The sequence below is a fragment of the Rhinoderma darwinii genome, chromosome 3 (assembly GCF_050947455.1).
Source record: "Rhinoderma darwinii isolate aRhiDar2 chromosome 3, aRhiDar2.hap1, whole genome shotgun sequence".
Classification (NCBI taxonomy): Eukaryota; Metazoa; Chordata; class Amphibia; order Anura; family Rhinodermatidae; genus Rhinoderma; species Rhinoderma darwinii.
The window spans coordinates 348,380,446-348,392,661 of NC_134689.1; the positions used below are offsets into that span (position 1 = coordinate 348,380,446).

The window sequence follows — 12,216 nt, forward strand, 5'->3', positions numbered from 1 at the left end:
GTGAGGATTGTGCTAGGTCCAATACTCCCAGGTCCCGACCAGCGGGCTTACTACGTTCTTTGCCCATTCCCCAGAGACCTTGGACCCATATCTCCATGGATTTTATCACCGATTTGCCTCCATCTCAAGGCAAGTCGGTGGTATGGGTTGTAGTAGACCGCTTCAGTAAGATGTGCCACTTTGTGCCCCTCAAGATACTACCCAATGCTAAGACGTTAGCTACCTTGTTTGTCAAAAACATCCTGCGTCTCCATGGTGTCCCTGTCAATATTGTTTCTGACAGAGGGGTACAATTTGTTTTTGTTTTGGAGAGCCTTCTGTAAAAAGTTGGAGATTGATCTGTCCTTCTCCTCTGCCTTCCATCCTGAAACTAATGGCCAAACTGAGAGGACTAATCAGTCTCTAGAACAATATTTAAGGTGTTTTATCTCTGACTGTCAATATGATTGGGTCTCATTCATTCCCCTCGCCGAATTTTCCCTTAATAACCGGGTCAGTAACTCGTCAGGGGTCTCCCCCTTTTTCTGTAATTTTGGGTTTAATCCACGGTTCTCCTCCGTTTCACCTAGTAGTTCCAACAATCCCGAGGTAGAGGTCGTTCATCGGGAACTGTGCACAGTCTGGGCCCAGGTTCAGAAGAACCTAGAGGCGTCCCAGAGCATACAAAAAAGTCAGGCAGATAGAAGACGTTCTGCTAACCCCTTGTTTATGGTCTGGGATCTGGTGTGGCTATCGTCTAAGAACTTGCGCCTTAAGGTCCCGTCCAAGAAGTTTGCTCCCCGGTTTATAGGGCCGTACAAGGTCATTGAAGTCCTCAATTCTGTCTCCTTCCGACTGGAGTTGCCCCCATCTTTTCGAGTACACAACGTGTTTCATGCCTCCCTCCTTAAACGCTGATCCCCGTCCTTGGCTCCCTCGAGGAAACCTCCTGTCCCCGTTCTCACCCCTGAGGGGGTGGAATTCGAGGTGGCCAAGATTGTGGACAGCAAGATGGTCCAAGGCTCCCTCCAGTACCTGGTCCATTGGAGAGGATACGGGCCTGAGGAGAGGACTTGGGTACCCACCCGGGATGTTCACGCTGGGGTATTGGTCAGGAGGTTCCACCTTTGTTTCCCCAATAAACCAGGTCCACCTAGAAAGGGTCCGGTGGCCCCTTATAAAAGGGGGGGTACTGTAAAGGATCTGCCAGGCACAGCTTCTGTGTCAATGCCCATAGGTAATCAGTCTGCACCTGCTTCTATGTCTGTGAGACTGACTCCATCTTCCACCACTCAGGATGGCAGGCTTAGGAGTGGGAGAGCCTATCACAGCCTGGCCAGACGGAGCTAGCTCCCGCCCTCTGTCTATTTATACCTGCCTTTCCTGTTCCTCCTTGCTTGTGATTCTTCTCGTTTGGTTTCCTGGCCCTGCTGCAGCTTCTGAACTATTTGACCCTGCTTCATACTGACCCTGGCTTACTGACTACTCTCCTGCTCTGCGTTTGGTACCTCGTACACTCCTGGTTTGACTCGGCTCGTTCACCACTCTTGTTGCTCACGGTGTTGCCGTGGGCAACTGCCCCATTTCCCTTAGCTTCTGTGTACCCTTGTCTGTTTGTCTGTCGTGCACTTACTGAGAGTAGGGACCGTCGCCCAGTTGTACCACGTCGCCTCGCGCGGGTCGTTGCAAGTAGGCAGGGACTGAGTGGCGGGTAGATTAGGGCTCACTTGTCTGTTTCCCTACCCCATCATTACAAGATCAGCTTAGCATGTTCGTCGAGAGCGGTTTCCGACATACATGCTAAACATATATCACTAATGTGGTGTAAATAGGGCCTAAAATGTTAAAATCTCAAATAAAATTATATGTTTATATGTTTGCATAGTAAAATTTAGATTAATTTGAAGATCCCATATAAAAAAAATAAAATAAAATATAGTAACTGGATTCATTTTTCGCCATATTTTTTTCTCAGTGTGCACCTAGCTGAAAGACCAGTCCTCGATGTTATAATTTCCTTCATAATTTATTATTGTTCACGAAGAACAGTTAACAAGATCTTAAATACAGTCTCTAGGACAGGGGTAGGCAATTTTTTTTGTATGGCGTGCCGATAAAAAAATAAAAATATATCAACGATATCAAGTACTTGGTGTGCGATGCAAGAATGAAAGTCATGAATGTCATAAGACAAACTTACCACATATGTGACATCAATCAGTTAAACTACATTTTCAGTGTTACCCTTGTTCCTGACTTTCCTTGCATAGAGGATTCATCTGCATCCTGGGGTACAGAGCACCAGCTAGGGGGGTGCATATAGGAGAGACTGCGGCTACTGAACACCAGCTAGGCGGAACTGAACACAGGAGGGACTGCAGCTACTTTATATCACCTTGGTGGCACTGCACACAGAAGCGAAAAGGGACTACTGAATACTAGCTGGGGGGGCACATAGGAGAGACCGCGAATACTGAACACTAGATTTGTGGGGTGCACACGATGGCGTTAGTCACCGGAGAGGGAAGTGTGCCATCAAGACATGCCAAATGTGCTGGCTGTGGCACCAGTGCCATAGGTTGGTGACCCCTGCTCTAGTATAACAGAAACTGAGGGTCCTTATAACAATTATGCTTGCTAATACATGGGAAGAGTCAGCAATGATGTTATGGCAGGAAAATAGGATGAGACTAAATGGGAATTCACAATAATGTCAGTCAGTTAAAAACTCTGGATCCAAGAACTTACAAATTTACTGAATGCTAATTAGTCAGCCACATCTCATTCATATCTGAGAGGTTTAAAAGGAATTTTTAAGACAAAGAAAATTGACAGCCTATCCTCAGGATCCTGATGCTTTATACAGTCAAATACTGACACCCTTGTAGCGCTGGTTCACAGTATTACAGTTTCTCCTATTCACTTGAATAAGAAAAGGCTGTAATACTGTGAACCGCCCTCAAAGTGTGTCAGGGTTTGACTGAGCAGTGAAGGCAATGAAGAAGCGCTCACATGAATGATCAGCAGAGGTGCCGAGAGTTGGACCCCCACCGATCAAATATCAATGGCCTTTTCTGAGGGTAAGCCATCAACATGGTTTCCTCAGAAACCACTTTAAAAGCCCTCTAATGTACCTAGAATAGATTCTAGAACGATGATAACATTGCTGCTGGACACAACGTCATATTGTCTATAATAACCTGATGTTCCACACCAAAGCTGAGTGGATTAAAAAAAAAGACAGGTGGTGGGGGATCAGAGAAAAATTGTAAAAAGGGAAAGTATATTACAAAGGGTTAAAAAAAAATCTTCCATGTACATACAGGGATTTTTTTTAATAAAACAAATCTCAGAAAACCACTTTATCACCTGACTTTCCTGCTCTCAGTATGATGATTTGTCTCCTTCGAGCCTGAACCATGTGTATATATCTGGTGTTTCTCTAGACTTCCTGACCCTGGCTTTGTCAAGGTTTCCCAGTCCCCAGCTACAGGATCAAGATGGACTTGGACACACTATAGAATGGGTAGGGGGGTGGATTACCCCAAAATATACCTTTGAAAAAACCTCCTCCTTTATGCAGTAATATTTGGAGCTTTGCATTTACTCTGCACAAAACGTACAGAATGTCAGTTTTCTCTCACAAAAGAGAGCACATTTTTAGCCTTTAAATTTGTCCTGTGTGTATGTTTTGCACATTATTTTAAACAATATGAAGTAAAAGTTATATTTTATAAAGCTCTATCATTATTCCAGTGATTCTTTACTAATTCTAAATAGAGTATTTATGCTATAAAAAACCTTTGGTGGAAGGAATAAAAATACCACCTGACATCTTTGTCAACATTTAGTCATTATCAGTCATTCTGTCCCTGCGGCTGTATAGTGGGTTTTTGAAATATTATGTCTATAGGAACAGGTCTTAAAAAAGGGTTGTCTCATGAAGTGACCAGGTCTGGCTTAACCCCCTGACAATCAGCCGTTCGCCAGGGGAACCACATCTGTCCATACATAGTGACCGCAGAGGCTATTTCCCCTGGTTAGCTAGTGCACACAAAAGCAAGGTTGGCAGAGGAGGTAAGGATGAAGTTTCTAGGACACGTTTAATGTCATCACAAAACATTTATTAAGTGACTTTGTAGCTCATGCCTAAAACCTGTCATTGGCTCCATGGGAGTATATACGTATAGGAAATAATAATCTTTATATAGCGTCAATATATTCCGCAGCACTTTGCAATTCAAGGGGCACATGTACAGACAATATCAGACATTACATAGTGACAAGGCTAATCTACAATTCAAACAAGAGGAGTGAGGACCCTGCTCACAAGAGCTTCCAATCTATGAGGAAATAAGGGAGATAAAATGTAAAAAGTGCTTGTTTGGTCCAGACATCTTTTATACACATGGGGTAGTACACATAAAGCTGCATGAGCCAGTCACCAGCCAGTATCTGTGTATGACAGACATGAAGTGCATGAGGGTGCAAGGAGTGTGGGGGATACTGCTGAATGAGGGGATAAAGTCTTCATGTCGAATGTAAAAGGGGGGCAGGGAATGGAGTCCGATCAGAGAAGGCCTGTCTAAAAAGATGTTTTTTCAGGGCACGTTTAAAACTGTGGATATTGGGAATTAATCTGATTGTCTGGGGTAGCGCATTCCAGAGAACTGGTGCAGCACGAGAAAAATCTTGGAGACGAGAGTGGGAGGTTCGGATTATGGTGGATGTTAATCTAAGGTCGTTGGCAGAACGTAGAGCACAAGTAGGGTGGTAGACAGAGATGAGGGAGGAGATGCAAGGTGGTGCAGCACTGTGGAGAACTTTGTGAGAGTAATACGTTTGAATTTATTCTTAAGGGTAGGGGCAACCAGTGCAGTGACTGGCACAGGGTAGAGGCGTTGGTGTAGCAGTTGGTCAGAAAGATGAGCTTGGCTGCTGCATTAAAGATAGATTAGAGAGGGGAGAGTTTAGTGAAAGACAGATTAGTAATGTTACAGTAATCAAGACGAGAGTAAATCAGAGCGACAATGAGAGTTTTGGCTGTTTCCTCAGTAAGAAAAGGGCGGATTCTGGAGATTTGTCTTTTAGCTGAAAGTGACAGAAGCGTGTAAGTGATAGAATGTGAAGTAAAGAAAAAAATCGGAGTAAAAAAAACAAACAAAACAGCGGGCGTGCTGCCTAGGAGTGCCACACACTGGTAGTGCCACACACGGAGATGGAGACATCAGGTTTAGGTAAGTTATTAGATGGTGGGAACACAAGGAGCTCAGTTTTAGAAAGATTAAGTTTCAGATAGAGCGAGGACATGATGTTAGAGACAGACAATCACTGGTGTTTTGTATTAGAGCAGGGGTGATGTCATGGGAAGAGGTATATAATTGGGCATCATCCGCATAGAGGTGGTACTGGAAGACAAATCTGCTGGGTTTGTCTAACAGGGGCTGTGTAGAGAGAGAGGAGGACCGGACCTAGGACTGATCCCTGAAGAACCCCGATAGCAAGGGGATGAGGAGAAGTAGAACCAGCAAATGACACACTGAACGAGCGGTCAGAGGTAGGAAGAAAACCAAGAGAGAGCAATTTCCTTAAACGCCGATAGAGTGGCGCATGTTAATTTGGACTTTGTGGTCTACGGTGTCAAAAGGTTTCAGAGAGATCCAGAAGAGATCCGTAGAGAGTATTTGCCGTTAGATGCAGCCGCCAAGAGATCGTTTGAGACTTTAGTAAGGGCAGTTTCTATGGAGTGTAGAAACCAGATTGTAAGGGTTCAAGAATGGAGTTAACAGAGATAGCGAATAAGGCGACAGTAGACCAAGAGTTGCAGGAGGTTGGAGATGAAGAGGAGATTGGAGACCATTCGATAGCAGCGCTGGATGAGTCAGGAGTTGTTTTTTTCAGTAATGGGTTTAGAATGGCATGTTTAAAAGAGGAGGGAAAGATCCCAGAAGAAATACAGAGGTTAAATATTTTAGTCAGGTGATTAGTGACAGCCGGGGAGAGAGACTGGATGAGTTGTGAGGGGATAGGGTCACTAGGACAGGTAGAAGGGCTGACAAGTAGAAAGGAGTCTAGAGACTTCTTCTGTTATTGGGTCAAACGCTGAGTGAAGTAGAAGCGAAGAAGAAGGAGCGCGGGAGGGAAGGGGATCGATGTTACTAGGGGACTGGAGCTTATATCATACCGGATGTTGTCAATTTTAACTTTAAAATAAGTGGCCAACACAAAATAATATAAATTTTGTATGTATAATAAATATAGGTATAGACAAGCATGACTATATCTAGCAGTCTGCACAAACCTTTTCTTGTACAAAATCCATAATGTTCTTAAAATCCAAGTCATCGTAATAATGTTTTAATCCAACCAGTATATTTGCATGTGCAAATTTCTTCATCTGTAAAAAATATAAACAAACAAACTATGTATTAATATTTAGTGGTCAATCAAGAGGTCATATCTCCTTATATATATTAAATACTAAAAGAATACATTTAAAGCATGCAAATACATGAAACCTTGTAATCCAGCCTATTGTAAAGTGCTGGGTGGCATTTTTCCACATGTCAGGTTTATCCTTTTACAAACTATATTAGTATAGGGGTAGAATAGGATTTTTAAAATGTTGTTATAATTCAGGTTTCTGCATGCCAAAATTGTAAAATTGATGCATTATTGGACGGGTTATTCTTATTATATATGGTTATGGCTTATCACTAACTTTATTATTTGTGGGGGTCCGAACACTGGGGCCCATGCCCACCCGGATGACAAAGGAGGCAGAAGCCCCTTCTGATTTATCACTGCACAGCAAATGGCCATTCAAGCAATTGGGGCTGTGCCGCAGTTCCCTGTACAGGAAGTGGACAGAACGCCATTCTTGAGATCAGCGAAGGTCCCAGAATTCGAAACCCCACTGATCATAATATTATGGCATATCCTAGCGATAAGCCATACCATTATTAGATGGGAAAATACCTTTAGCTCCCCCTACCCCCATCAATAGCAACATCTAGGTGGTTAGGCCTCATGCACACGACCGTAGCCGTGTGATTGTGGCACGGACGGCCGCTGAGTGTCATCCACGGGCCACCCGCAAATCACGGACCGTGCACACATAATTGATTTAAATGAGCCCGGACCGCAAACGCAGCCCGTATAATGATATGTCCCATCTTTTTGTGGTCCAGGCTCCCGGCCAATGCATGGACCATGGAAACCACGGTCGTGTGCTTCTGTCCGCAATACAACCGCAGATTTGCAGGTGAATTGCGGCCACAAAAAGACATTCGTGTGCATGAGGCCTTTGACAGAGTTAGGGGGCTTCCCCTGTTACTCAATCGGCGCCTCTCAACACATTTGTAGGGCGCAGATGGGTTGCCATAGCAGGTGAAGGCCGAATATTTTAATGCATTTTGTAATTTATTTTTATTCAAAATGTTTTTTTACTTTTTCAGAAACAGCTTCTATGTATCCTGGATACATAGAAGCCGTATCGTGCGCTGAAACCGGAATCCATCTGGTCAATGGGTCCTGCGGGTCTCTGACACACAGGATCCAGCTGTTATTGATCACATCTAAATAATTAACTTAGATGTGATTGATAACAGGTGGATCTTGCATAAAAAAATGTTTTCGTAAAAATAAAATTACAAAGTTGCACAACACTAAAATACACGGTTTTAGTGTATAAAAAAAAAAGAAAAAACAAAGGCTTTAAAGGTTTACATAACCTTTAACTCATTTTAGACTTCTCATTGTATAAACCCTTCACGAATGCCAAATAGCTACATATGTTCCAACAGCCAATGTATATAAACGTTGGCAGCCTGGAACAGGGTTTAATGAGTGCAGTGCTGCTTCAGTGTGAGCAGCGCTGCACTCATGTCTGCCTGGGCTTTTAGAGCCCCGGAATACACCCACATTGTAGATAGCGCCACACACAACCCCCACTCTGGCTGCCGATTCCCACCCTACTCCTTGAGGGAGCCCCGGACATCTCAACCTCCATGCTGTAAGTAGTGCCAACCCACCCTGTAGATAGCGCCACCTAAACTCCCACTAGGAGTGGAACCCCCGATGTCAGATCGCTCTGTGCTGGGGATTCCGCGTCTAGAGAGAGCCCCTGATGCCACTGTACACCGTCAGGTGGTCTATCTAGAAGTGGAATCCCCGGCCGACACCCTAACCGGGGATTCCGCTACTGGAGATACCCCTGGCGTCCCTATCCATATATAGACTGTGACGTCAGGGGCAACTCCTGGAGCGGAATCCCTGGCCACAGCGCTGCTGACTATATATGGGCAGAGTCATCAGGAGCACCCCCTAGGAGCGGTATCCCCAGCCAGCGGGATTCCGCTCCTACAGGGAGCTACAGTGGTCCAGCTATCTACAGGTAGGGGTGCCATTTACAGGGGAGGTGCTGCTATCTAGAGGGGGAGTGGCACTATCTACAATTGGGGTGGCGCTATCTGCAGGGGATGTGGTGCTGTCTGCAGGGGTGTGCTATATACAGGGGGTGTGGCATTATATGGGCACTACCTACAGGGGAAACTGAGGCACTATCTACATGGGCACTGTGTGGCACTATCTACGGTGGGCACTGTGGCACTATTTACAGTGGGCAAAATGGCACTATCTACAGTGGTATTGAGCTACTATCTACATGCGCACTGTGGTGTTTTCAGTGGATTCCCTAATGAATAAAATTCATCTTTTTTTTTTTTTTTTTTTTTTTAACGTCCATGAAAAATGGATGGCAAATGGCAATGAAAAAGACATTGATGCAAAACTACCAGGAAAAACTGACAGTTGATCCGTTAACTGCCCTTTTTTTTACATTGTATAAAAACAGCCCTCTTTACGCTCTGCTCACAGTGATCCAGGCTGACGGAGAGAGAAGACTACTAATTGTTACAGAGCTGCACAGTGTGTAATATATATATATATATATACACACACACACACACACACATATACACTATAGATAAATATATATATAACAAAAATACGTTTTTTTGTCACATTGTTAGGGATTTGTTTGCTCATAATAAAAATTAAAAACATGGAATTAAACTAATATAGAAAATGAAAGCCTCATAAGTCTTGTAAGAAAAAGTAAAAATAGTTGTGATATTCAAAGAGGTTCCAAAGATATAATTTAAAGTATTGCATATCAGAAATGGAAAATTTGATGTGGGCACAGGGGCATCAATGGCCCTTGGTCAGGAAAGGGTTAATTAACTCAGGTCACTTCCAAAATTAGTTTTAAATCTAGGATACTTTTGGAATAAGATTTTGGGGTTCTGTTGGATTATAGCAAAAAAAGGATGCCCTCGTTTCCAGCTAGCTATGAAAGTATGAAATAAAATAAAATATAACTTTTATTGGATATAATTAAATAGGTAAGTAAATAAACCAAAACAAAATATCACACTTGTTAAAATTTAGCCAATGTTCACTGGCAGTGGGAAATTTGCATGCCTAAGATGCAATCAGTCAGTGCAGTATAGTATGTATGTATTTGAACAGCGCCTGCAGTGCGCTGTAATTATTTGATTTGTTTCGCTACAGACGTAGCGTCCTCAGGGGTTCAAATGTAGCCCCATTTGAACCCCTGAGGACGCTACGTCTGTAGCGAAACATGTCGGGGGGGGCTTCTTTCTATGTTTTAATCGCAATGCTCTACTGACAGTCAATTACAGTTAGCACCTGATCAAATAATTACAGCGCACTGCAGGCGCTGTTCAAATACATACATACTATACTGCGCTGACTGATTGCATCCTAGGCATGCAAATTTCTCACTGCCAGTGAGCATTGGATAGCTTTTAACAAGTGTGATGTTTTGTTTTGGTTTTACTTATCCAATTATATCCAATAAGAGTTATATTTTATTTCATACTTTCATAGCTAGCTGGAAACAGGGGCATCCTTTTTTCGCTCAACCGCAAATTAGTTAACTTTGTGATAGTGCCAGCCAGCAGGGTCTCTTTTTGCTTAAGATACTGTTGGATTATAGATGACAATTATTACAGTGTATTCAGGTTTCCTTTCCTTGTGTTGATCATAAAATGGTTCAATTTATGTGAATACAAAGACTACATTATTGTCTTCTCTGCATAGAATAAAGCTGCGTCAAACCTCTAGTTGTAGGAGATGTGGCACTTTGAATGCGGATATACTCCATATGATCTGGACTTGTTCCAGATTTGATTCTTATTGATCAAAGATGTTGGTATACATAGTAGTTAAAAATTAACATGGTAGTGCCATTTGATACTTTTGTTTGTCTTTTAGGCGATATGTCTGAATTGTGCTTTCACTCTTCACATGAAAAGAAATTAGTCACAAGATTTATTTTTGGCAAGCTTCTTATAGTGAGAAAATAGATGTCCACCCATTTAAACAGAACCTGTCACCCCTCCTGACATGTCTGTTTTTGTAATTAATTGTATTCCCCATGAAATAACAATTCCGGAGCATATTTTCTTAGAACACTACCATGTGCCATTCCTCTGTTATTCCTCCTAGAAATGTACAAATAAATTGACAACTGTGAGTTACCAGTTGGGGGGGGGGGGGTGTTCCTACACAGTCTGATAATCAGTGATGACAAAGTCAAAGTGTGTAGAGGCACACCCCATTAACCAGGGGAATCGTAACACCCAGTTGTCAATTTATTCAGGTTTGTAACAGGAATAAGGGTATGTGCACACGTATCGTTTCCAGGCGTATTTCGGGGTGTTTATGTCTCGAAAGACAGCTGAAAATAAAGGAAGCAGAACACCTCCAAACATCTGCCCATTGATTTCAATGGGAAATACAGCGTTCTGCTCCGACGGGGCGTTTTTTTACACCACGTTTTTAAAAAAACGACACGTAAGAAGATGCCCGATAAAAAGTAGTGCATGTCATTTCTTGGGACGTACATATATATATATATATATATATATATATATTACACACACACACACACACACACACACACACACACACACACACACACACACACACACACACACAGTCCAGCAATAGATGAACACAGCACTCCAAAATAGCAAGAAATCAGGCCATGTGCTTGTCACCAGGGGATGAATCAATTCCCCCTTTTTTTTTTTAAATAGAAGAAAGCGTAGAACACAGTGACTATACAGTGGAGGAAATAAGTATTTGATCCCTTGCTGATTTTGTAAGTTTGCCCACTGTCAAAGACATGAACAGTCTAGAATTTTTAGGCTAGGTTAATTTTACCAGTGAGAGATAGATTATATTTAAAAAAAATTTAAAAAAATCAGTCAAAATTCTATATATTTATTTGCATTGTGCACAGGGAAATAAGTATTAGATCCCCTACCAACCATTAAGAGTTCAGCCTCCTCCAGACCAGTTACACGAACCAAATCAACTTGGTGCCTGCATTAAAGACAGCTGTCTTACATGGTCACCTGTATACAAGACTCCTGTCCACAGACTCAATTAATCAGTCTGACTCTAACCTCTACAACATGGGCAAGACCAAAGAGCTTTCTAAGGATGTCAGGGACAAGATCATAGACCTGCACAAGGCTGGAATGGGCTACAAAACCATAAGTAAGACGCTGGGTGAGAAGGAGACAACTGTTGGTGCAATAGTAAGAAAATGGAAGACATACAAAATGACTGTCAATCGACATCGATCTGGGGCTCCATGCAAAATCTCACCTCGTGGGGTATCCTTGATCCTGAGGAAGGTGAGAGCTCAGCCGAAAACTACACGGGGGGAACTTGTTAATGATCTCAAGGCAGCTGGGACCTCAAATGGGATTCAAATCCTGCAGTGCCCGCAAGGTCCCCATGCTCAAGAAGGCACATGTACAGGCCCGTCTGAAGTTTGCAAATGAACATCTGGATGATTCTGAGAGTGATTGGGAGAAGGTGCTGTGGTCAGATGAGACTAAAATTGAGCTCTTTGGCATTAACTCAACTCGCCGTTTTTGGAGGAAGAGAAATGCTGCCTATGACCCAAAGAACACCGTCCCCACTGTCAAGCATGGAGGTGGAAACATTATGTTTTGGGGGTGTTTCTCTGCTAAGGGCACAGGACTACTTCACCGCATCAATGGGAGAATGGATGGGGCCATATACCGTCAAATCCTGAGTGACAACCTCCTTCCCTCCACCAGGACATTAAAAATGGCTCGTGGCTGGGTCTTCCAGCACGACAATGACCCGAAACATACAGCCAAGGCAACAAAG

General features: G+C 43.0%; 1 protein-coding gene across 1 annotated transcript in view; it reads right to left on the reverse strand.

The window, feature by feature from the left end:
* Positions 1–12,216, reverse strand: part of LOC142749903 (tetraspanin-15-like) — a 252,093-nt gene that overhangs the window by 118,968 nt on the left and 120,909 nt on the right. Inside the window, exon 4 of the mRNA XM_075858487.1 lies at positions 6,281–6,376. Coding sequence (XP_075714602.1) covers positions 6,281–6,376 — 96 coding nt within the window. The remainder of the gene's footprint in view (positions 1–6,280; positions 6,377–12,216) is intronic.